The sequence below is a fragment of the Phaethon lepturus genome, unplaced genomic scaffold, assembly GCF_000687285.1.
Source record: "Phaethon lepturus isolate BGI_N335 unplaced genomic scaffold, ASM68728v1 scaffold1688, whole genome shotgun sequence".
Taxonomy (NCBI): Eukaryota; Metazoa; Chordata; class Aves; order Phaethontiformes; family Phaethontidae; genus Phaethon; species Phaethon lepturus.
Window position 1 is genome coordinate 8005 of NW_010559509.1, and position 26192 is coordinate 34196.

The following is a 26192-nucleotide window of genomic DNA, read 5'->3' on the forward strand; positions in this document are numbered from 1 at the left end:
ATCTCACATAGGCAATACACCTATTAAAGTCTGTCCCAAGCTGTAAGGAACAACAGTGTTATGTACGAATACAGCAACCTTGGTAGGACTCTGTGTGGGAAAGCTACTGAGCATCGTCCTGAGGACCTGTACCAGACTCTTGTCAATGTGAAGAACAAGCTGGTAATACAGGGAGACCAGGATGAGGAGGACATTCCTGTGCCTTCCTCCCAAAGGAATACTGTCAGTGGGTGCTACTTTTCCAGGATAGTTAACCACCCCTAAGCTACCTATCAGTTCAGAGGGCCTTACCCCAAAAGGAAGGGAAATTCACTTTAAAACCTGTTCTAGCTGGAAAAATACTCTAACTCTTCAAGATTTACTTAGAGACCATTCTAAAGTAGTAATGTCAGTGGGATTGGATTCATAAAGAAAAATGGGGTATTCGGAGATCATAACAGATACTAAGTTATTTTATTACAGAGGATGGAAAATTGTCTGTCAACTGTAGAAATAAAGGAAACTTTAACTTGTCAAATAACTTTGCCACAGTGAAGTGTGGACTGTCAGACAAAAGATTCACTTATTCTTAGATTTCTGCTTTTTAGAAAGGAAAAGGAAAAGGGAAAGGAAAAGGAAAAATTGCTGTTGGAGCATCAACAAGGAAAGGATTGTTGTTGGAGCAAATAGTGACTTCTTTTTTTTCTCTCCGTTTATTTAAAAAAATGCATTGGACAAAAGTAGAAAAAAGTTCTGCTAGATTCAGAGGACAAAACCAGCAGTCAATGTCTGCAGCAAATCATTCTCAACTTCGTATTTATGTTCCTAAACTTCAGTCTGTCAGTGGTCAGCAACATGTATTCAATGAGCAGGTGTCTATTGGGCATCACCGAACCTCTTCAGTGAATGTTATGGTGAGCTCTGCTGCAATGAAGACTTGTACTCGGGGCCTTCTGCTAAGCGTGCCCACATTGAGAATGTAAAGATGAAAAGCGAAATCTTGATGGCACTAAAGTGAATTGTGAGACTGATTTTCAGGTACAGTATTAATAGAGTTTTTTCACATTCTTTCAAGTGTGCCTTGGGTAATAGCTGTGCCTTAGAGTCAGAAAAGCCTATTCATAAAACAACATTCATATGTTCAGCCTATTTTTGAACATATTTTAAACCTAAGAACTAAATAATTTCTTGATCATAATTTGCAAGAGACCTCAGCATGCTTTAGGTTTTTAAAAAATCAAGATACTCTTTAAGGTCTGTACTTAAGGCCCACAAGGAGAAAGATATTCCTGGTGGGTCAGAGTTCCAGCAGAAGTCTGATCTGCAGGACTTAGTCTGGCAGCTGTGAGAGCTCAGGACTTTTCCCAGGCAGTGCTGTAGGGTTACGAAGAGATTCTGGATGCCTATTCACCAGTAGGTTGTGATGTTCGTTAATTTGTTCTATGTGACAACAAAACCTCACAAAATTTCTCTGTCCAAAATACATTTTACATTGTATCTTCTGGCTTTCATCAAGTTCATAGTTAAAACTCCTGGATAATGGTATTTTCTCTCTGTTAAACATGTGTTGCTAATCATAGCTATATTTGCAGTCAACTGCGGAAGCCAAAATCCATTGCAGTAAGCAGTGTTCATATGACACTTCTGTTGCACTGAAATGCCTATGCAGGAGTGGGGAAGGTAATTGTCAAAGATCTCATCACATGTTCTGTGATGGCAAAACAGTTTTTTCAGTCACGGGCAAATGGATGCATGCAGCATCAGTTCAGATTTGCAGACTGCAGCTGGCTTCTCCATTACATTTTTGTGGGACGCAACACTACTTCAGGTGCCTTTTTAGAAGAAAAAGGTTGCTACAGACCGTCCTGGTTTCTGAAGATGAAGTTAAGTCTTTAGTGTTAACAAACAAAAGGTCTGCAACTGAAATGCTGATTGGGACAGCGTGTTTATGGGACAGTCTCTTCGGCTATTACCTTGAGGTTGGTAACTAAACCTCACTGTAATATTTTGTTTCTGCTGCAGGTTAATGCAGCCACTTTTTCTGAGATTTTTGCTACCTGTTGACAGTATCACTGTGTATCAGCCTCTAATTTCTCACGTCCTTTGATGTAAGGAGATTTGTGGATGTAAGTAAAATTCTCCACCCATTCGGCTGTTCTTGCTGGATCTGGGCTGGTCTTCTGGCTGTTCTTGTTTGCACCTGAGTTCAGTAAGTGAATACCCGAAGTTCCATTTGGCTCTGCGGAGTTTAAGGTCGGCACTTGGGCAGGAACGAGGTAGCCCATGTCTCTGAGGTCCCTGGGTCTGAAGAGCAACTTGGCTTGCTCTGTACTCAAAGCCATGGTGATAGCCTATATTAAAAGCAAATTAATAATCCAAGCTTTTGGTTTTATTATAGCCCTGAGTTAGGAGGAAAGCATAGTTGGATAGTTTTGGGGTTTTTTCATTGATTACTATGGTAACCTGTGTGTCTAAGACACAGTTTTCTCTCTGATGTGTAACACTACACCAAATGCATTGAGAACCGCAGGATTGCCACTTCATCATTGTATTCTTTCATTTCTTTGCATTCGCTAATGTGGAGAGGGGAACCTTATTGCATTGTTCAAAAACTGGAAGAGTCTGGACCAAACCTGTTGGTGGGACTTATTTTCTTGCCAGCCTTGGTAGAATGAACTTCTGCTAACTGCCCAGATAAGGAAGCCACCAGTACAAGATTGATGGATATGCTAAGAAAGAAAAACAATGCACGAGAAGAGTATTTCCTGTTCAGGCTTTTTCCATTAACATGAGGCTATCAAGGTTGCAAAAGAGCTTTGGGTGGGAGTGGCTGTCAGAAGTATGAAGGTCTGTTACTGTCTTTCCTACTGATTCCTTGAGTTGATAAACTCTCCTGGGCTCAGCATTTTGCCCAGTGTATTCACAGTCAGTTTAGGCTATGGGCTAGTGACCTGCGTTGTAGAGCCCATGCACATCTGCTGCTAGCTAGGATTTATGTGTGTTGATGGGTATTCAACACCTCTGAAAATAAAGCCACTTCCATGAGTTCTGAAATTCCTAGGTTGGTGTGCCTGAAGGAAATGATACAAGTTTGAAAATGTTGACTTTAAAATATACTTTGGTTTCCAGTTTTGTAAGTAGACAAAATGAATTTCATACCACATGGGGTACACAGGAACTTAATTAAGGTGAATTCTTTGCAGAACAGAAGCTGCAAAGTGTGTGCAGAATGATAACACTACATGTATCTTGATCAATGAGAACATTGGATTCTGGGTATAAGAAATGCTTTTGGAATAAGATGTGGATAAGTTTATCTCGGCTTTTTGCGCTTAACTGCCTGGTCACAGTTAACATTATTTTAGCCTTCCCTGACCAGGACCCACTACTGTTAATTGAACACAAGGTGATCATAATAGCCTTGCTAGGCACACTGTGAACCACAGTATGTGACTAAATAGTATATTACACTGTAAAATAAGGACTTTGAAAAGGGAGTGTTTCAGATAAAATGCAGAGCATTTCACATCGTAATCTTGAGTTGTCCAAATAGCAAACATGTAATAATGGAAGAAAGGCAGAAACTTTACCTTGCTAAGGTATTGCACATATTTTTAAATCCTGCTTTTGTCGTAGCATTTCACTGAATTATATTTTTCATTAATATTTGGGAAAGTTTTCTGCATATAAGCAGTGATCATTTCCATGTCTTCCGTATTTTAGAATGTATCTTAAGGTTTTAACAGTACTGCTTGGTGCAATATAAAACACAAATATAATGTAATAGAGAAAATTTTTTTCAAAACCTAAAATGTAGCGATTCACACCAAAACTTAAAAAGCAGAATTGGCTCCAAGGAAACACATCAGTTTAAAACATGTATATCTTTAATCACTATATTATCTTTACTTGGTTCACTGGAAGAGCTCTCAGTATAGATTAATTAGATACTTTGAGTAGAAGACTCCATCTCTTCTTTGCCACGTGAGAGTTCCCTGTGCTTTTGGTAGAGGCTGTGCTGGCTATTAAGTTCTTATTAAACTTTTATTAAGGACTTCTGTTCATGCTACTTCCCATTTTAAACATGTTAAAAATACTAAATACTTTTTAAACATTCCCATATAGCAGTGCTGGTCCACCTCAAGAAACAGTAACTTCTCAGATTGTTTAACTGAAAAAGTAATGTTAAGGATAGTTGCAGCTGCCAAAGTCTGGAAACTTAAAGTTACACCTGACATTTCATTCTTCACCTTAACTATTGAGCCTTGGCCATTCATTGGTTTTTCACAGTGCTTTGGAGTTAGAAGGGAGTTTTATAGATGAAAGATGAAAATCAAAATAAACTCCTTTATCAAATAAACCTTGCAGGGGCATTCTGAATTTTATAATACACAGGGAGCTGATTGTGATATAACATACAACACACAAGAGTTGGAATAAACAATTTATCCTCTATCGTTAGGGGTGGCCATGCATAACTGACTTACGGCTCTGGTTTGCTCTGCCACTTGTTATAACGTGTGCAGTCATCCCTAACTCATACCAAAAATAGTTCATCATACTCCTGTGTTGCATCGGTTTTATCAAATGTTCTCTCATTAAAAACTTTACCAGGGAGATTGAGCTTTTCAAGACGCTGGCAGTGCTTATGAAAGCTTTCCCCAGAGCTTGGTCTCACTGGGTGAAGTCGGTGCCCACAGTGATCATGAGATGGTTCCTGATATCCTCCACAGCTACAGTCTGGTGGGCAGGTAACAGTCATCGTTTGACAGTACGTGGCACGTTCAGTGCAGAGGCCGAAGCCTGAGGTCAAAGGCTGGCTTGTCAGAAAGACTGAAGGACCGCAGGGACTTCCCCCCAAGTCACAGAATCACAGAATTGTTAAGGTTGGAAAAGACTTTTAAGATTATCAAGTCCAACTGACAACCCAACACCACCATGCCCAGTAAGTCAGGAGCAAAGCAGAGGGATAGGACACCATGGGAGAATATTGCAGTGCCACTGGCCCCGCCGCGTAACTCCTGCCCCTGCAGTGAGGGTTTCATTTCCTCCACTGTCAGTTCAGGACCTTCCCTGAGCCTTAAATCCGTTTAGAAACAAACAAGGCCGTCTGCCAGCTAATTCCCCGGCCATCCTTGTGATAGATGTATCTGCAGTCTGTAGTTGTCCCTTGGACAGCCATTTGAAAAGTTCTGTTCCTAAGCATCCTGTGGATCAAGCCTTTAGCTGTGTTCTCCCTTCCTGAAGGAGGTTCCTTTTGGGTAGTGTGTGTCTACAGCACAACCTAGTTCATTTTGCCCAGCCTCCTCCAGAGAGGATGCAATCTTGATACAAATGTGAATTGCTGGGTCCCCAACTCTCATTCTCGGTAGCAGTTGGAGCTCCTGGGTGGCCGTTTGACCCCGCTGCGTGCAGTTGTGGTGGTGGGGTTTGGTTCTTGGCATTCTGTACCTTTCTTGGCCAGGAGTGTTTGCTGCAGACTGACACGCGGCTTGCTACAGCGATGTTGTGCTTGGGAAGATGTTGGTGTTCGGTAAAGGCTGCTTTCCATCAAGTGCATGGTCCCCCTGCACATTTGTTCGTATCGATGCGTTTTCTCCAGGCTACGTCACCTTCCTACTTCACGGGAACGTTTTGAGCGTAGACCTTTTATCAGCGTTATCACACCCAAGCTTAGTATAACTGATGAAAGTTCAATTATACGCAAAGTGGCTATTAAAGCATCAGGGCTCATCTGGGGGTCTGGGCCTCCCCTCCCCTTTTCACTTACAATTGTGCTAAATCCCTTAATGTTGGAAAGAAATCGTACATTCATCAGGTGGAGCGTTGGAGGGCAGGGTGCAGATAACCGCTTTTACTGCATATGAGACATTGCAGTCCTGTTCTTAAGAACTGCCAGGCAGATTGGGAATCACGGTCACGGTTAATAGCAGCGAATTGCCAGCTCTTGATGGGTGGGTAGTCACTCCTTTCAGTGGTTACCCCCTGGGGGAGAAGGTAGAAAAACAGAGGGAGGGAATTAGAGTGACTTTGCACAGTTGAGCAGGTTCATGCCGCTGGATCAGTGGCAAGCATTGGCAGGGCTCCACTCTGGGGAGGCTCACAACAACATCACAGTCTCATTTTTACCAATTGGTGTTGCTATAGCCAGTGGTGCACAGGGGGGGAGCAAAGAGAAGGGGGAGAGCCGGGGGGGCAGAGTGAAAGCAAGAGTCTGGACTAAATTAAACAAACAAAAGTGCTTGTAAGTAGCATTTAACCCATAACCATTAGCCCAGTGCTGCTAATTGTACTAAACTATATATCTGAAGTTCGGTGTGTGATTAAAGAGTTGGCTCACAAACTCTCTGCATAACCTTAATTTTTTCAAGGTTCTTTGAGTGTAGAATGGCTTATAATAATGATTTTGACTAATACGATTTTTGACATGCAACTTTAATGCTTAACCTCAGTACAACTCCAGAGCATTTCATGTGTATTCAGCTGTAAAGAGTGATGATTTAAAGGGATAATATAAGAAAAAGGTCGTTCTAGAATGAACCTCTAACAAATTGCATAAAGGAAGCTTATTATTCCATGAGTAGAGAGATATGCAGCTTTTCTGATCATTTTTCTGCTTGGTTCAAAAAATTGTTGAGACATGATTGGGGAAAGAAACACAAAAAATGAAATAGAAAACTGCAAGCAGTGAACATTCTTTTGATGGTTATGGTTTTGTTGCCACTAAAAATACTCCTCAGTAATGTGGTTGTTCATCTTTCCTCTTGTTTTGGGTGAAGAATTCGTTCCAATAAGAAAATGCTGTTATTGGTTGGAGGATTGCCTCCCGGACCTGACCGGCTACCCAGCAATTTGGTTCAGTATTATGATGATGAAAAGAAGACGTGGAAAATACTGACAAGTAAGTGGTTTATTTTTGTACAGTTGTCTTGATGAATTTAAAAACATGGTTAATCAAATTAGACACTTTATTGATTTGTTTCTCTTCAGAGATTTGTTTATGTATCACAAGGGGCTTCACAATGGAGCAATAAATTGAGATTGCAGAAGATGCTAATTTTATAATAGGATAGGCCTAAATTAACATTGGCTTAAAATCATTCCAGTAAGTTTTTTAAGTAAACTTGTAAGTCTTTCATACTGCAACATGAATACATGCATATTTATGTACATATGAATAAAATCTGGTTTAGGGAAAAAAAAGGCATTGTTCGAGACAGTTTTCTCAGAGTCAGATCCCTGGTAAGCCATAGTATTAGAGCACACCTTTGATTCTCTTTTGCATTTTCGTTTCCTTCTTCCAGCTTTATCTGTTGTCCACAATCATTAAAGAAAGGTTTCCTCTGTACTGCTCTGCGTCCATTGCTGACAGAAGCATGGGTGGAATATATCAGCTACAATAAACAGTGCATGGAGGCTCCTATCACAAAATTCTTACCCACCTTCTTTTAAAGGTTGATTGTGTTTTAGAGTAAGTATTTTGCCTTGAGCATCGAGATTTGGAACTTATTGTTATGTTGGTTGCGATTCCCAGTCTCACTTGGTCATGGAATCAAATCATAGCTTCTTGAGTGCAGCAGGCTGTGTGTGCATTAGTCCCCTTGTGGCTAAACTGGCTGCATTGGTCAATAAAACTAAATTTTAACTGTCAAAATTGCCCAAAGCAGTATAGATAAAATAATAAATGAGCATTTTTGATCCATAAATCAAAGCCATACTTCTAAAACTGGACAACTGGTAAAACCTGGATTTCCTAATAGACCTGCTTTTTTTCCCCAGTAAAATACATTTTACAGGATTCTGTTCTTCATCCCTTACCCAAAGTCCTTTAATGGGATACATCCACATTAATATATGCACGAGTTAGGATGAAAAAGAATTAAGGCGGCTGCTATGATGCAGGACTTGAAATGATACCATTGCAGATTGCTTTTTCCCATGGAAAATTTAGGAGCCTTTCTCGAAGTGCTGCAACATAAAAGACTGCTTGGGTATAGATGCCCTGGACTAATAGTAGAGGGGATTGTGCAAGAATGGCAATTGCAAAAGGTTGTATGAACTGTGCATTAGGAAAGTCTACAGCATCTGTACAAGGGAACGTACTATGCCTCACATTTTTCAGAATAATGAGATACGGTACTCACCTCTGTACACTACTTCTAAGAAAATTCTGAAGATGGTAAGTCACTGAAAAATCAATGATACTGCATAAGGCAGCAGTGTTCAGGTTTTTTTAATTTATTGTAGCTAATCCAGTGGCTCACCAGGGGAGGCAGGAGAAATGGACCTCTTGCTTCAAAAGCTGAACTCTCCACTGCATTAACGTAAAAAGCTTTGTTCTGAATCTTACCTATCTGTAGTTATGTCAGATTTTGTAAGAATGAAATTTATTTTCTTGGTTACTTACATTGTGATGCTTCTCCAAGATTGTGGGAAACTGGACCCAGAGGCTTGATACCTCTGGTTAAAAATCCATCGCTAGTATTTGAGTAACACCACCATCTATGGTGGTATTGAGAGATGTTTCTGAATAATTATATGTAATTTTATCAAAAGAATGTAGTCTTTTCTGTGTTACTGCTAACAAATAGTAACAAATAGTAAACAAAAATTCTTGTTCTATTCTGGTTAATGCGTATAACCTTCTGTGCTGTGATTAAAAGATAATGCATCTCTAAGAGTCCTAGCTAGCTCATGTTCAAGCACTTGGTGCTCAGCACTGGAAGTCCTGAAGGTCCTAGGATGCCAAATGCCCAACCCTCTAGTGATATGAGTAAACCTGTTCTTACAAAAGTGGCTAGAAAAGGGTGCCCTCTTGGCCTGGACTACTGTTCGAGGAACACAGAGGAGAATGGTTGTCTTTTCAGGCTGAAAAAGAATACATGTTAAAAGGCATGATTTCTTAAAACGTGTTATTACTACTCACCAAACGGTAGCAATAATTTTTTTTTTTTAAGTTGAAATAAGAGTTTCAGGTATCTTCTGCTTTATTTTCTACCTCAATATAAGAAAGGATGGAAAATGGAGACAAGTTGGAGTAGAGCTTCTGTCCTGTCCTTTCCATAAAACATTGAAGGACTCTACAGCACAGGAGTGTGGGGACTTGAACTGTGATCGAGCAGTTTTAGGGAAGACCACAAACTAGTCACCTTATAACATGGTGATAGTTCAGTGCAGTCATGGTGTTGTATTAACATAGTATGACATTTATGGTGTGTGGGAATTTAAGAACATTGTTTAATCTTTATTTTTCACATACTTTCTGCAATTTAGGAAGAAGTACATTTATTTCCTTCTGTTACCCTTTCGCCTCTCTCCCAGTCCACAGTTTTGGAAAAGAATTAGTCTGCTTATTCTTATCAGAGATGTACCATTAGCAGCAAAGGAGGAAGATTTTTTTTCTGTTTCTTTTTCACTTGTTTAGACACTGCTGTCAGTCCTGAGGTTGCTGTTCACCCCCAGCTATCAGTGCAAATGAGGAGTTTGCTCCCTAGTGAACAGGGACAGAGCAAAAGCTGTGTCCTGCTCCTGAGGTTCTGTGATGGGAAGAATCTTGCACTTGTAGTGTGTAGTAGTACAATCTAGTATTAGCACAATCTGATCCTTGTACTCTGGTATTTCAGGGCCTTCTATCTTACTATCGCCTTAGGTGTGTTTGATTTCCTCCTGTACTAGCAAACATTCAGAAAACCTTCTGCCCTCCAGTAGACTCTCCCACGGACCAACAAAAAGCCGGGCTTTGCACTTAGAGGCTTACTGGTCCAGTGTAAATGTGCACAGAAATCCCCCTTTCCCTCCTCCAGACCCATCGACATGACTTATTTTCTGGTCACTCTGCCAGCGGCATTTGTGGGTAGGGAAGGTGGGAAAGAAGCTTGCAAACACTTAGCCCTGGCTGCAGTGGCAGGTCCACTGAGGAGGAGATGGGTGAGATGAGACTGAATCTCCTCTTGTCACCCTCCACTGAGAGGGGCCCCAGAAGTTACTCAGCAGCGACTGCAAACCTGTTTGAGAGGGAGCTGCCTGCCTGTTGCCTTTTTCCTTCTCCGCGCGGAGAGCGGCTGTCGCAACCCCTCAGCTCCTTAGGGCTCTGTGCGCTGCCTTGTGTGATGCATAAGGAACAGGAGAAGATCAACCATCAGAAACTACTCACTCCACGTGAGCCGTGGCGCTGCAGTTGGAGCTATGAAGACAGTTGCAAGTGGAACAGCACAAGCTATCGAGTATGACAGCTCAGCAGAGTAGCAATCTCATTTTGTTCCCGTGACAAGACTAGATCTATCGGTAGGGGATACTGCCCACCTCTCTCTGCCTGGCTACCCAAAGCACCAAATGCATCAGTACTAATGGGAGTAATTCTAAAGGTATCAGGAAAACAACTTGCCTTGTTCATAGATCCAGAAGAGGAGGGGAAGCATGCACCCATTTCCAATTTTTTAATGTCATCATCTATAGGCAAGAATGCTATGGCTCAAGGGATCGGTAGGTTTTTCACAGTCTAGTGTTACTGTGTATTTTTCCTCTCTGGTATTTCTCAGAGTTAGTCTATGTTGGCAACAAAGAATAGAGACAGAATAAAGAAGAAAAAAAAAAAAGAAAGGAAGTGGCATTTTACGAACATCTTCTGCCACCTAATTTTACTGGATGTGGGCACAATCCTAATCTGAGTTTCATAATGTGCACATTGCTGTTTAATTTGAAACATTACTTATTGCACAGTTGTGTCTTTTATAGACTTTTTATGGCAAAGTACAGCGAAGAGATCTTCACTGTGTGGTTTCTTTTCAGGCTTGCTTACACATGCACAAACACCAGTTCATTTTTTAACTGGGTACTACCTCTGTCACATAGCAGCAACAGGCTGCCACTGCCCAGTGGCACTAACTGAACAGCTGATGGGTGTTTGACAGACCTTAGTAATAGCAAAAGTCCTGCTCTATTCATGGGGTTTCGTTATTCCATGATACTTCGCAGTCTTCATCACTACGTACTGGATGTAGGGCAGTGGGAGTGTCTCTGTGTCACCACCTCATGCCTCACTGCTCAGAACCAGCCACTGCTGCTTCAGTTTTAATTACCGGCTACGGTCCTGCCAGGAGTCCTTGTTTAATCCTAGAACTCCTTTGGTTGTTTGTTTTAACTGCAATATTTAAGATTAATTAAACTTTAAGGAAGTGAAACACTGGGGGTTTTGTGAGAATTATTCTATAATAATTGCAAGTTTCAAAATCCAGAGCCTATAAAGATTTTTTGTGTTCAGAATTGCAGAGCTCTCCCAAAAACCCTACTGCTAAGGCAATGATGTATTACTTTCACTTTCATTATATGTTTTTAATCAGAGCGTGACTTCACACTAGACAAAGCGATGCTTTATGCATGGTCTCCCTTGTTTTTTGCTAAAATCTTTTGACATGATTAATTTTACTTTAATGCTTTTGTCTTGTTGTAATGTTAAGGATGATGGGTATAAGCCAGGGCAAAAAATACATGCTTTTCTGTCATGATGCTTCTAAGCATTTAAAAAATATATTAAATGAAAGGAAAAAATATCACAAGAGACTGATCCAACTGGAATTAAATTTCTTGCTACATGAACAGAGAATGCAAGAAATAAATAAAAATGATGCAGTCATTGTTTTAGTTTTGGGGTTTTTTTTTTTGTATTTTTTCCATAGCAGTGTATCTATCTGTCTGATTAGAACTGATGAGTAGGAGACAAATTGTGTCTTACAGATTTCTAGGTATACAGCGAAGCCTTCTTTCAATGCAAAATTCTCTTTTTTTCTAAAGCACAAAAGGGTAATATCTTGGAAATGTTACTGAACTCTTTACACGGCACGTGCCATCCATGTGCAGCTGCAGTTGCAGCAGATCTTTCTTTCATTTCAGTACTTTGTTTTTCAGTAAGATGCTAATTGTAACATTTCTAGATAACCACATCATCTGGTTAACCACGGAGGGGATTCAGTGAGCATCAAAACAGTGGCAAATACATGTGTGGGCAATAATGTGTTTATGCTTAATGGATTGTACTAGATTTTGATTTTAGTCCAATGTAAAAGCCAGCAGCATTGTCCTGTATAATGCAGGCAATATGTTTGGATAGGAAAGACGGGGAAATGTCCAGAAAGTCATCAGACTGGAGAGTTTAGTCAGGATGACTAGCACCCCATTTCTCCTTACCTCTTTTCCTAGTCATCCCTTGGTCTTACCTTAGTTGTCTCGACATTCCTGCCCTTTGCTAGGTACATTTCCATCTGCTGTGTTTGGTCCATGTGTAAAGTCAAACAATGAATCGGGCACTTCGATTTCCTTCTGTATCTCTCTCCTTCATGCCAGCAGCAATCACACAGTATCAAGGAGTTGTCATTTATTTGTCTCCCTCTGACTCGCTGATCGTAACAGGCAGCTGGTAACCTTTTCATCCTCGGTGCTCTAATAAGGGCGGTCTGCCTTCTCCTCCCTTCCTCAGGTTGGCTCTGCTTTCATGTTCACACAGGGCAATCTCCACTGCAGGTAGTCTAGTCTGAATACATCATCTTTGTATTTCTGTCATTTTGAATTTTTAAATTTCCCTTGAATATGTTCTGTGACATATTCAGCATCATTATTTATGCGTTTTACCCACAGGGAAGTCAAATAAAAGGAAGGTAGAATGGTTTGTTTCATGTCCTAGTCATCGTCAGAGAACCTGGGTCACTCCACTCTGCAGACTACATCATTTCTGCTGGAATAGGTTGCATTTCTTTTCGATTTTCTTTGGCAATTGTGTGATGCTCGGTTGTGTCAGCCTTTCCTATACAGGATGATACTTTGTCCTTCCTGGCCAAATTAATAACAGAACTCTTATTCCTCTGTTTTTCTGAAATGGCTTTGGAGTTACTAAATTTCTTGGTCCTTCTTGTGTTGGAGTGCTCTATCCAGTTTTCTCTTTTCCAAGTTGGTTACTTACAAGCCAGACAGGATGATTTATATGCTCGCATCAGAGGTTCTTGGGAGAAATTTTCAAAGGCATAAATGTCAGTTTAAGTACCACAAGATGCCTGGCCACCCATATTGTGCCTTTGGAAATGTTACATCTTTTAAGTAAACAAATCCATCCACTGTAGAGCTTTTACTTTTTAGAAGAATGAGAGTGTGTTAGAAGCAAAGGCTTCCTCCTCCAATTCCCCCCCAATCAATTGGTAACTGAATAAAAGAAGTGATGTTTGCAAAAGCTGAGTCAAGTCAGGTGGCCAGGTTAAATCTCTTGACACATGCCAGTTATAACTTCTTCCCCCTTTTTTTGTCACCTGCGAGAATAGTGCACACTTACGTTAATCAAAAATGTGTCTTGATGAACACTTCTTGGCAGCCCTGATAAATCTCATCTCTCTTACTCCATTTATCCAGCAGTCGGGAATGCTGCAGCTTCTGCTTCAGTGCTGTGTCAAGGATGGTTTCAGCACTGCATTGAAAAGCTTGAGCAAGCATTAGCATATTGCTAAGGCAAAAGTCTTGGTATTACCCACTAGACAGATTTAATAAATGTGGTAGGTGTATGCAGAAGTACGTGTACACGTATGCACATGCTCATATGTAGCCTCCTTCTTAAATAAACACACTGATGGCGCTAAAAGCTAATTTTAAACATCAATTCCATCTATATTTTTCATCCTCCTGTTTAGACCCTTTTAAAAGGTTCAAAACCAGGAAAATGTGGTCACAGAAGAAGAGAAATTCATACACGAAAAGTTGACTGATTGGTATGACTATCCAACTTTAAGCCTGGATTTAGGAGATTAATTCAAGGTGGTCAGACACGTTGCCAATAAGCCACATGCTTTACGCATACAGGGAGGTGAGAATATAGAAGTGAGAAGCAGAAATACAGCGAAGAGTATTTTTTTACATGTGACATACCAGAGGTTAGCCACAACTCCCATTCTGAGGATGATGCATGGGAATTCAACCATGCAAGTGCTATTAATGGTGCACGCCTGCATATCTAAGAGCAAGACAGAGCTCTAAGAATGAGTGAAAATGTAGCATGTTCTCACAATGAATGCTGTATTTGTGCATTAAATATTATTTTCTTCTGCACTGCCATTTGAGATAACTTTACAGAAATGTCAGCACTCCTGCTGTGCATTTTTCTTTTTGATTACGATGTTGTTAGCTTCTGTTTTTACACAGGTGTTACTTGACTGTGTATATCTTTTGTGATAACCTCTGTACTCTGTGCCTGGGTTGACCAAGCAACCTCTTAACTTCATTTCACTTTCTTTCAGCTGAAACCCTCAGGGAATGAAGGGCTAGTATAAGTAAATTATTCACACAAAAAAATTATAATTTCAGTTGAGATCTCCTGCTTATTTACAAAGCAGATTACTCTGCATATTCCCCTCTTACATATAAGTGTGGTGTTTCCTAGATTCTGGACAACTTTCTCTTCCTATGTTCCCAGTTCTTTTATGTCTTCCTGTGCTGTGCTTTTGAAATGGCCAGTCTTACCACTGCATTCAGTCTGTTTGCGCTGAAACTCTCAAGTGTCTTTCAGCTTCTCGTGGCTACTTTCTGCCCTTTGTTGTGGATTTGTGAACACCCATCTCTCTGGAAACCAGGCTGTTCGTTTTCGTCCACATATATGAAGATGCCGGAATCTACTCACCTTCACCCTCAGAAACTCCACCGGCAAACAGTTACTTTCAGGTAGAGTCCAGAAGCATTACCCAGATGTCCACTTCCCTGCTTCTGCTCAACCAGGACCATTTGTGGTTGAAAACCTGTGTGGGACAAGAGAACAGGACGCAACCTGGTTCTGCGGCATCCTTAGGCAGGGCACCGAGACAGTGCAGAGCTGAGCCGTGGGTGGCTCCAAGTAAGGTGGCCAGTGTAAGGCCGGTGAGTTATCAGATGATCTGTGCCATTTCCAAGCAGATGCCAAAGTCAGGCTTCTGCGGAGACATCTTACAAAGAAAGCTGCTGATTCCTGGAGATGCCGCTCCCTGCCATATCCTTGCAGGTACATCAAAACCTTTAACTCAAAACCTTCCTCCTGGATCACAGAACTTAGTTTTTCTACCTCATCTTTCAACTTGAGTTACGTGTCTTTACAGATGGCTTGAGGATGACAGTTCCATTTTGCAGCAACTTCTTCAGCTTTGTTCAACGCAAAATGAAAACAAATTCCTTCAAATATTTTTTGCAAAACCAGAGTTATGTCAGAATGTCCCTTCTCATCTCGACATCTCTTGTGGGTTGACAAAGAGGCAGGCAGTTGAGGTTTGAGTCCCTGCTTTCCTTAAGTCAGAGCACAATTTTTTAACTTCGGAATCCCTCGTGTATGTCCCAACGGGTATTTCACAGCCCCAACAAAGAAAGTTTTGTCCAGCTTTGCAAGGTTAACTGCAAACCAGAAGCTGCATGGCTACAAATAACAAGTTGCTGTGACTTCATCGGTAGGTGAGCAACAGAGTGTAGATGCTTGGGCTTAATGCAGTCCTAAAGGATCTGCAGTGTATTGAGTCATCTCAGCCTATGGGCATCGTGCGTCTGCTATGAACACACATTTCCTGGTCCAGTAGGAACTGGGAGCTGTCTTGTCCTGTCTTCTGTCCAGAGCAAGTGTCCCACCTGGCTAGGTACAGATTTCAGTAAAGTCACATAATTTCTAGTGAAAGGAAATCTCGTCAAAAATGTTCTCACCAGATCTTTTTGTATAGGTCCTTTAATACTATTTGGCCACTGTCTCTAAAAAATTGGCCATCTGGAATAACTTACATGCAAAATTATGTGGCATTGTGTGAATTTAGTGCTTGCTGCAAACATGGCTTTCTGTTCCTTAGATGATTTCAGGTAAAATTTATGTGTTTATTCTCATCTAGTTGCTCTGGGATTTATGTAGCATTAATGGGAGCCAGGCATGTATGGAGATGAAAATGAACTCTGGTGTGTTTCTAGTTGCTTACTTTAGAAAGCATTCCCTTTTTCAGTATCTAATGTGACATTTTATTTATGTACAAATGGGTTGCAAACAGGATGGCAAAGCACTGCTAGCTGGGCAAAACTTAATCATAAATATTTCTTATAGAAACCTTTGGACTTTTTTGAGAAATCGATACATGGTTTATAAATTTTCTCTTCTCAAATATTACTGAAACAAAAGGCAGTTTCCTTCCAAGAAGTGTTTTGTACACAATAATTTGCAATACAGATTTCAGAAGCCTGCCTTAGCTTTCTCAGTTTTGTAAGTGCTATTGATGGCAAGAGGTGCACATTTTGCATCCTGAACTTTATTTGCTGTTGTACGTCCTTATTGTGTTGTAGTGGCTCATTGTTTGTAGGAATTAATTCTCTTTTCAATTTTCCTCTATTTTCTCACAGCTTGAGTAAGTTCCTTTCTCCCTTCCCCATCCCTTCCCCTCTTCCCTACTGGCTCCCCTACTCTCGTACCTTCCCTCTGTTTAAGACAGGAATAAAATTTATTACGGACTTGAGAGAGGTTTTTTCTAAGCTTTCTGTCTCATACCAGGTGTTGTATGAGCTACTGCTTTCATTTAACTGAATGCTGGAGTAAGTATCTGCAGGAACAGACTCATACATCTTTATGGGGATGGTTTTTGGTATGTTGTTTTGTCATATTTATATATTGTGATTCTACTCCCAAATGGAGATTGTGCTACTACAGGATATGCAACTGCAGAATTACTGTTCACACCGAGGAAAAAAGTGTTAACAAATTGAATAATAATGAATTAACCTGCAGAAAAAGCATTTTGCCCTAGTACACAGAAACCCTGCATAACTAGAGCATATAATTTTAAATGAAGCAGGCTCTAGGAATGCCTCAATGGGTGTGATGTCGACAGTAGCTCATAATTCATGGATATGAATTATGGCTGAATATCAGGAAAAAACTTCCTGACATTGAGATCTATTAGGTTGTGGAATAATCTCCCACGGGAAATGGTGGAAGTCCCGTTGCTTAAGATCAGACTGAGCACTAAGAAAGGTACAAATCCTGGCCTGGCCTCAATTTTTGTGGGCAAACGAATTAATTGCTTTAACATATGCCCTCCTGTCATTCTAGCCAAGTGATGTCCTCTGGTATTCTCCGGGCACGAGCAACAAAGGCAGCTGTAGTACGAGCTACCCTACCTTTCCCCATGACTGCACCCCTGCTGCTTGTGAACAGATCACCCCCGGGATACAAAAGAAGGGGTGACTTTGAGCCCCTCACGAGCTGCCTTGGAGAACCACTCTACTGGCTTCTTGAGGGCCTTGGCTTGGGCCCTGGGGCTCCCTGCGCAGCTTGCAGCTCTGCTGCGGAGGGGAGCTCATGCCCACCCTCCGCACGAGGTGCGGGATGCCTCCGTTCCTCCACCGGGGTCTCCCCCAGTGCTGCCCTAAGACTCCTGCTGCTCTTAAATTAAATTAGTGTGGATGAAGGGGTGGGAGGTGCTGTCACAGTCTGCCGGTCTCTTTATAACAGGACACCGAGGCGGTAAGCCATGTCGCAAGAGTGTTTGAAGGTGCGAGGCCTACTCAGGTGGTGTCGGTGGGCTGGGGTGAGTGGCCAAAGCCCGACGTGGGGTGGTCTTCTCCGTACCGCTTGCGGGGAGCGGTGTGTGAAATAAGCCGGGCTGTACTTTCGGCACAGAGGGTGCAGCTGGTTCCCAGCTGAGGTGCCCTGAGCTAACCTGCGTCCGTGTGAGGGCTGAGGCGTGGGAACGAGCCCGGCACCCCGGCCGTTTGGCGTGAGAAACCCCCACTCGGGCTTCTTGGGAGCTGGTGAGAGGGACAGCGAAGGGGAATTGGGCTCTTTCTCGCCCTGTGAACGTGTGTTACCCACGAACCCACGTAATCCTACCCAGACGCTGACTGAGCTCGGCAAGCACCCTGAGCTTTCAGTGGTTGATGTGAGTCTGTCTTTTTCAGCAACAAATTATCTGTGACTGAGTAATTTTAAAATTTCCCATTTTGTTACAAGTAGATAATGTATTTAATGCACACAATTTAGCTTTTAGGGGGAAAAAAGTCTTCAACTGTGAGATGGCTACAGCTACAACTATTAAATCATGCTTGTTTTCTTGTGAGTAAAAACTACATCGATGCAAATGGAGTGACTGTTTTGCAGTGATGACAATAACAAGCACTTTAATGTATATGGGTAGGCCAATGAGTTATGATTATTTAAAAAAACAGGAAGAAAAAAGGAGAGGGGGGAAAAAAAAGGGTTTGCCTCCCAAACTTGAAACTAGGAGATGGTAAGTGCTTCTCCCTAGGTCAAACAGGAAAGGAGAAATTCGGAGAGATGCGCTTGCATCGCTTTCAGGTAGGGAGGCTTGGCAAATTATCATTAGAATGGTGCTGTATAGATATATAGAAATCATTAAAATAGATGTAAATAGAATTACCATGGTAAGTGGTGTAAGAGCCATGTTTCTTCTCTTCCTGTCCCTCTCCCCAGTTTTACACACGGAAGAACAGAGTCTATGGCTCCAATCTGTACTCACCAGCAGCTGCTTCCTTGCTGGTCAAGAATTATAGCTGCTGTATGTGCACAGCCTTAACAAACATATATATCGTATGTAAAAGATACTTTTCTGATTGAAATGACATGAAGAGAATGTCAAAGAGCTGCCAGATCAGAAAGAAGGAACCCGTTTCTTTTTTCCTGGATAGATCATAAAAGACTAACACAAAAGAAGTCCAATTAAAGGTCATGGAGCAGTCTTCTGCCCTCATGCATGTGAAATGCATTGTGCAGGCATAACTAAGGGAGAATTTGACTCCCAAATTAACTCATTTGCTGGATGCAAAACTGAAAGAAAATCCCTATGACCAGCTTATAAGTGTATATAATGAAAAATTACAACAGCAGAAAAATGTATTCGTATCATATCTCTAATTCAGCAAAGCATTAATCACGCTGATGTTCAGCAGTGTGTTTAAATACATGCTTAAGCACTTTACTAAGTACTGCTTGTAAACAACTCTGTATGACAGTGCATTAACATAGGATGGAGTTTATCTCTATACTCTCTCCAGAGAACTACAATTATTTTAAGCCCCGTGCCAGCCGGTACCACAGAGCTGGATGATTTGTGGTGTCCAAATCCCATCTTTTTGGCTAGTCCCCGTGCAGTCCTTGCCTCCCAGCTGCATTACCCCTAATGTCTGCACAATTCCCTTTACACTTTGTTTTATTCAGCAGAATCACAATTGCTGGAATCAGCTGGGCATTTACTGGCCCCCCATTAACTTCAGCTCCAGGAAAGAAAGATACACCTGGGGCAGGGGTGCCCCATGTAAGGGTTTGTACAGCGCTCAGGCCTCCAACTTCAGTCCTGTTAATGTGCAGCGTGTTTCGCGGGCTCTCTGGGGCACATTTCACTGGGCAAGGTTGGAGCCTCCGTCCTCCTGTCAGCCGTTGGGCTGCCTCCAGCGCAGCTCCAAGAAATGATCATTTCAGTGCTCAGAAGTTTGATTTTTCTTAACTATAAAGATTTACAACAGCAATAAAGCCCTGACATAGCGTCCCTTTTCCTGAAGCCATGATTTGGCTTCACCCCAGCTGCTTGATTTTAACAGCCTAGCGTCCTCTCAGAGCGGCAAGGCTGCTGTGGAAAGGGGTTTCCCCTTAGGCAAAAAAACCCAGCGCTAGCACCCGCCTGAAGCCGTTCCTGCTGCTTGAGGGCATTCATTTGAAACTTTCAGTATTGGAACAGAATTCATTGTCCTCAGAGAAAATGAGTGATTCATTAGAGAAAACTCCTCTGGCTTTACATAGCACAAAAAAGTAGTGTTCAACAGGAATGAAGATACATCTTTAAATAATAGAAGAATTTGTTTGAATAATGTTAAACTCACTGTTTCAGGAGGAAGTGTTTTTATACGGAGAACTCGTATTGATTTATCACCTTATATTGATTTTCACCAAAAAAAATTCTTCCAGGGCTGGCCATTTAACCGTACGATACCACGGTTATTTACCTCCGCTTCTGAAGTCACTAATTACCTTTTTGCAGTAGGCAAAAAGTGTTCTTGAGAGCTCTGCATTTCCCCTGACACTGGAAGACTAACGATTACACACCAGTTCTGGGTGTAAGGAACCCCATGGAGGGTGCAGGCAGGGTGAAGGAGTGGCTGGTTTTGGTTGGTTGGGTTTGTTGGGGGTTGCATAGTTGGAGAAGGAGGGCAGACCCCAGAGCTGCCTATTGGGTCTGTAAACTGGAATTCATCCTGGGTGGGCTGGTGCAAAAACGTCGTGCAAGTATCAAAGGAAAAAAACACAAGCAAAGGAGAGTCTGGTCTGTTCGAGATCAGAAAAGTGAACTGTGTGGACCAAATTCATACCACTCCATGAAATCTGTGGATGAAATCTGTTACTAATTTAATATTTATTCTGCTGAAAAATATTTGTGGTTGTCCACTGGAGCAACCCACAGACAGATACTAAACATCTGAAAAGAAGTATTTGATTTACCCATGTGTTCATTCTTCCTATATGCCTTTGTAACATGTTGTTTCCCTGCCACCAGTAGATACAGCACCTAAACTGGGACCTTTAAAACAACAGAGAACCTGAGAGTACACCAGTTGGGGCTAAGTCAGTAGCATGACGTTAGTTCAGGTATGGCTATACCATACTTCAGCAATTTTGGTACTCACAGTTCTACCCTGGGACTGTCCCCTCACAGCGCAACTGTAATACTGCCCTTTGTCATGCGTCTAAATAAAGCCCGAGTACCTAATTCTGATGATTTCAGGGAAGTTGCTGCAGAATTACATTAGCACTGTTGCCAACAATTTTATCTCTGATCTTGCACATTTAGTATATTAAGACAAAGCTTTGTGATTCAACTGATTATTTTTTAAATGGAAGGTTTTGATCTTAGGGTTGAAAATTAAAGCAAATTGAAAGTAAATTGGAGAAAGTAAATTGAAGGGGCATCAAGCATATGTAGTGTCTTGGATTTAGTGGTCTGGATTGTAACTTTTGAAAATGTTTTGGGTTATCAGCACTTGTACTGTAGAGTAGGGAACAAATAACCAAGCCCACAAGATTTGTAATGTGATTTGAAGACAAAATTTTTGCAAAAATGCTTAGTATTCATGTTGATCAAAACTGTGTTTATGCACCCTGGTACTGCAATAGGAATGAATATATTTGTGAACCTCCAGTGACATTGATCTCAGCAAGTGTCCAAAACAGGTTTTTGTAATCGCTCAGAGGTTCTACATACCGCAGAACACCAGAAAGTACTTCTTTATGTCAGAAAACAAAATAAATTCTGAGGACTTACTCTTTGAAACTCTACATATAGCTGATCATATGGAGCTATCTTGGCAGACTCGATGTGTAAAGTTTGGCTTTAGGGACTCTACAGAATTTTAATGAAGGTATTTCTCTAATAAAAACACCACACTGCTTCTTGGGATTTGTATAGTCACTGCAAAATTTCCATGTTTTTTGTACTGTGTAAATATGGTACACTGGCATAAGGAGTAGGCTGATTTCGCCAGCTCATTTTGCAGGTAGTTGCTATTACCTGTTTGTTATCTGTGAAATTTTTTTGAGTCTAAACCTTTCACAATTTTGTTACGGTCAAAGGATTGCAAGTGATCCAGCTCGTCTGCTTTTCTCTAAGGTAGCACCTACTAGTTGAGCCTGCTAGTGCTCATATTCCTAGGTGGTTACAAATGTAAGGTAAGATGTGCTCTTTTGAACAATCTAATCAGTGCTGTAAGATACTTCAAGCTAGTGGCTTTTTCTAATTGTAAGAGACCAGAAGCAATTGCTGTAGCCCGGATGATAAGTGGTGACTTTCACAAGCACAGTGCTTAAACCAAAGCAATTGCGTTGATCATCTGTTCGTGCTCTGTAGTATCAATCAAATTTGTTTGTATCAGTGGTAACCTAATTTGTGCAAAAAACACATTTATTTTAGCCAAATGTGGATCAGCAGTGTCCATATGTATATATATGATCAAATGCACTGCATTTGGGATTATATTCTGTCTTGATTAATTTATAGGAAAACTGCAAACTCCTCAGACAGGATTGGTCTGTATCAATGTCCGGTAATGATGTGCTGTGCATTTTGTCAGTGTTTTTGCAATGGATTAAAAAAAAGAACTCCTTAAGTGCACTTTTTATTTTATTTCCTTTGTGTTCCTTTTTTTCTGCCACATTTTTTTTCATTTGTTTGTCTTCGTGAAAATCCACATTCATCAGGAATGAAGGTTGAGTTGAGTTTTCACCTGCAGGGCATGTGACAGGACATACTGTTGGGCAGCACAAATCTATCTGTCCATGCTCGTCTCACAGTTCACAGTTAAGGTGTAATCCTGCCTGATAAAGTGCTGCATTGCCACTTGGGCGTACCCCCTGTGTGGTTCTTTCAAGATTGCGTTGAGACACGAGCGGGGATACAGGCCTGTGCAGCGCTGGCTGCGACAGGCTGCAAAATACAAGTTACTGTGCAATACTCTACCCGTTACTGGGGTAGAGAGGAGAACTGAGGGTGTACTTAGCCCTGTCAATACTGCTGCTGCATGTTAGGAGCATCCCTGGCAGCTGCCCTCAGGTGGTCTTCGTCTGCTGAGTGGGAGGAGGACTTTCTCTACCCATGCCAGACAAGCAAAAGAAAAGACTTAACTTCAAACTTGATGATCTTAAAGGTCTTTTCCAACCTTAATGATTCTGTGATTCTGTGAAACTGATCCTGGCTTTTTGCTCTCCTTCTCTTGGCCATGGAGAAGAATAAGAGGAGTCCTCAGGGGCTTACAAGGCTGGACCGGGTCATGAGAAGGTGCTTTGTAGGGGATCTAGGATATCTGTATTTTTGTGGGAGGCTGGAAGAAGCTGGATGTTGGGAAGGAGTGCTTGGTTGTATTTTATATACAGGTTTAATAACAGGTAATGTTACTGGGATGGTCATCCACTACTGCCTTGAGAGGGACAATTCTTGTAAGGAGTTGGGAAAGAAAGAGAAGGTGTAATTCGGCGGTGTTGCATATACAGGTAAATACTAGTCCCTTTGCACATTCCTGATGGAATAGGCATGCTTCAGCTTCTGCGTGCCTTCCCTGAAAAATCGTTCTTTAGAGGGATGAGAAGAGAGCTGTAATCTGGCCACCTTTATGCAGTTCGGTTTGAGATTAACCTTGAGGAAAACACTGCGTTTCCGTTGGAAAGGAGTGACCATTTTAGAAAGGATTCTTTCTTTTTCCCCTTTAATCCTGTCAGTGTTTTTTTTAGTATCAGTTTCCTCATGTCCTCTTTCCCCTTCCTTACCCCTGTAATGAGGAAGCATGCTCTTTGTCAAAAGCGAGCACGTTGTTTTACCCAGCTTCCAGATTATTATTAAGAGAGAGAGATTTGGCGGCGTATTGGTGGGGAAGGGAACCGTGCCTGCTGGATTTTACTAGGACTGGCGTGTGGAGTAGAAAAGCAGATGTGTGTGGACTGCCAGAGAAATCGCTGACGGATCCTCGCGCAGTCTGGGTTCGGGGAGCCGAGACAAGACGAGGCAAAGCAGGTATGACTGATAGCCCTGCCAAAGCCTGAGCACCCGCCGTGCCCATGGCAGGCAGCGGGAGCCGGGGGGGCGCAGCATCCACCCGGATTGACGCGCCGAGCGTTCGCTGGGGTTTGTGTACTCCGTTTGATTTGTTCCCTTTCACGCTGAACACGAGGAACGAGCCGAAGTGAACTGCTTGGGAGGAAACTGGCTATGGCTTTTTTTTGTGCTGCGTTTCACCTCTTTGTTTTTTTGGTTGGTTGCAAAACCTGAAGCCAAAAGATGATTGAAATGCCTCTCCCGGGGGAGGGGGGAGCCCAGCACACTGCACCCCATCTAGTGGCTTCGCCTCAAACTGCCGGCGAGAGGAAATGCGGCAGGAGGAGGAGGAAGAGGAGGAGGAGGAGGAGGAGGAGGAGGGCTCCTGCAACTCCGGCCGTGGGCTCTGTAGACTTCGGACTCCACAGCACCTAGGTGGGTGATTCAGAGATGCTGGAGCAGCTGCAGGGTAAGGAAGGCCATAGCTCCCTGTCAGACCTCGGGTGGATCATGCACGAGGGACTTGCACCAAGCTTGAGAAGAGCTTAGGCAGACGGCGGTACCAAGCCCTCCGGAGTTAGGAAATGTGAGAACTGAGCTGCTTCTGCAACCTTAATTTGGCCTCTGTTTGCATAAGCGTTAAGATATGATCTCTAATGATATCACATACTACTCTTTGTCACATGTCAGTGCACAGAAGGGACTATGAATTTTCTTCTCACAGTATTTTGTTTTCTCTGTTGCTCAGCAAGTAGATCTTGTCTGCTAAGATCTTCTGAGGGCAGAATTTTTTTCACAAGGTTTCCTTTATTGTGTTCACAACAACAGGGACCAACTGCTCCATTGGCATCTTACTGTATTTTTGCACCATCCTCTTTGTGAGGAGCGTAGTCCCTCATTTTGCAGACGAGGAACAGAGGTGCAATGAGGTTAAAGTCAAAGGTGTCCTTTATTTTGGGGTGCCCATTTCAAGATCCCTCCACAGTTACAGCGGTGAGCACAGAGTGCTCCTGCGTATCGGACACAGGGATCAGATCAGGCTCTCTGAAAATGAAGCACAGGTAATTAATGTTCTCAGAACAGGAGAAACGGGTAGCTGTGGAAAAAATTAGCTTAAGGGACTTGTCTAGCACTGCAGTAAAACTGTGTGGCAAAGGCAGGGACAAGATCCCGTCCCACAGCTCAGGGGAGCTCAGGGCACTGCTACCTTAACTGTGAGAAATCCTGTCTGCTCCTGCAGCCCCCAGCCTCTCCCTACACACCTTCCAGAATTGGAGCAACCTCTTGGCAGTCAGAGGTCTTGTTCACTGTTACCTGGGTCATTCATAGGGCAGCTTCATCCCCTGCATGTCCGTACAGTAGGTGAAGCTGTTGCTGTTGTTTCAAGTTCCTTTCCACCCAAACCCCATCCCCTGGTCCTGTCTCCTCCTTCACGTCAGTTCTGGAACTCATTTGACTCCTGGGTGAGCCTGCTCAGGGCATTAAACCAAAATGAAACTATACTCTCTTGTTTTCTGGGTTATTTTTCCACCAGGTTATTGCTTTGAAAGGGCTCACTGAGGGCTGCCAAGGAGATACTGTGCTGGCACGAAGAGGGGCCGGGATTACCTGGGCTGTGAGAGGAGCAGGGCCACAGCAGCACTGGGTTAGACCCATTTAAATGGTTTGGTATCACACGCTGAGGTTGTAGTTTCACAACCACGATAAGCTGATGCAAGCTGGTGCTGCTGCTGGTACACCAGTCCTTCCCTTCTTCTCACGGCCTCACACTCCTGCTAACTCCAGTTTGTGAGGCTAGGCAGGGAAGCTTGGTGGGGAACAGATCTGGGTTAAATTCAATGCACTTAAAAAAATAGTGTGGTTTCTTACTTGTTTCTTGTTTGGCTGCATGCATGCATCAGCCATCACAAGGAGTGATGGGACTTGGGCCAAGAAAGGGCAGGAATTTTTTTTGCAGTGGCAGCTTCTGCAGGTCTCTGGTCTTCGTGGGACTGAATCTTACTGAACCTTCAGCAAGATGGGCAGTTGGGAAGTGTCGTGGTTAGCTGTTTAAGGCTCATGCCAGCACAAATAAACAAAGAGGTGCCGGAGGAGATGTGCACTGCAGCCTCTCACAAGGGCAGTCCATAACTTCTGAGTGCCCCACATCTCCTCAGCATTTACATGGAGGTGAAACTGCCTTTTCAAGGTATGCTAAGAAACAGTGCGTCATGTAGGCTGGCTTTGTAGGTCTGCTTGTGCGCACCTCTGCCTTTTGAATCCAGGCGGTGGCTAGTGACAGCGGAGGCTATGTGCAACATTGACCACGGGGTGTCAACAGCACAAATGTCCACCCAGATGTGCTGACAGCGGAGGAGTGTGAAGAGAGCAGGACTTGGGGCTCTAGATCAGTATGTGCTGCTGTGTTCGCAGACTTGGCCATCTCTTCTTCCAGTCCTGGTCTGGAAGACCTTCTGCCACATCTGCTCTGACCTGACCTGACCCATGCCTGTCTGTTCATTGCAGTTTCATTCCCTTCTTGAATTCAGTCTCCACCAGAACCTGGTCCAAGCCATGGTTACTAGCACAGGGAGACCCAGTTTTGTTCATGCAGACTCTGTGTCTTAGTCCTTCGCTTCACCTAACTAACTGAAAATTATACTTTCATGAACAATACTATTTGTG

The 26192-nt window shown here is 42.5% G+C and overlaps 1 protein-coding gene across 1 annotated transcript in view; it reads left to right on the plus strand.

Moving 5' to 3' along the window:
- The first annotated feature begins 6762 nt into the window (after nucleotides 1-6762).
- KLHL14 (kelch-like family member 14) overlaps nucleotides 6763-26192 on the plus strand; it is a 46769-nt gene continuing 27339 nt past the window's right edge. Inside the window, exon 1 of the mRNA XM_010293366.1 lies at nucleotides 6763-6880. Coding sequence (XP_010291668.1) covers nucleotides 6778-6880 — 103 coding nt within the window. The 5' untranslated portion in view covers nucleotides 6763-6777. The remainder of the gene's footprint in view (nucleotides 6881-26192) is intronic.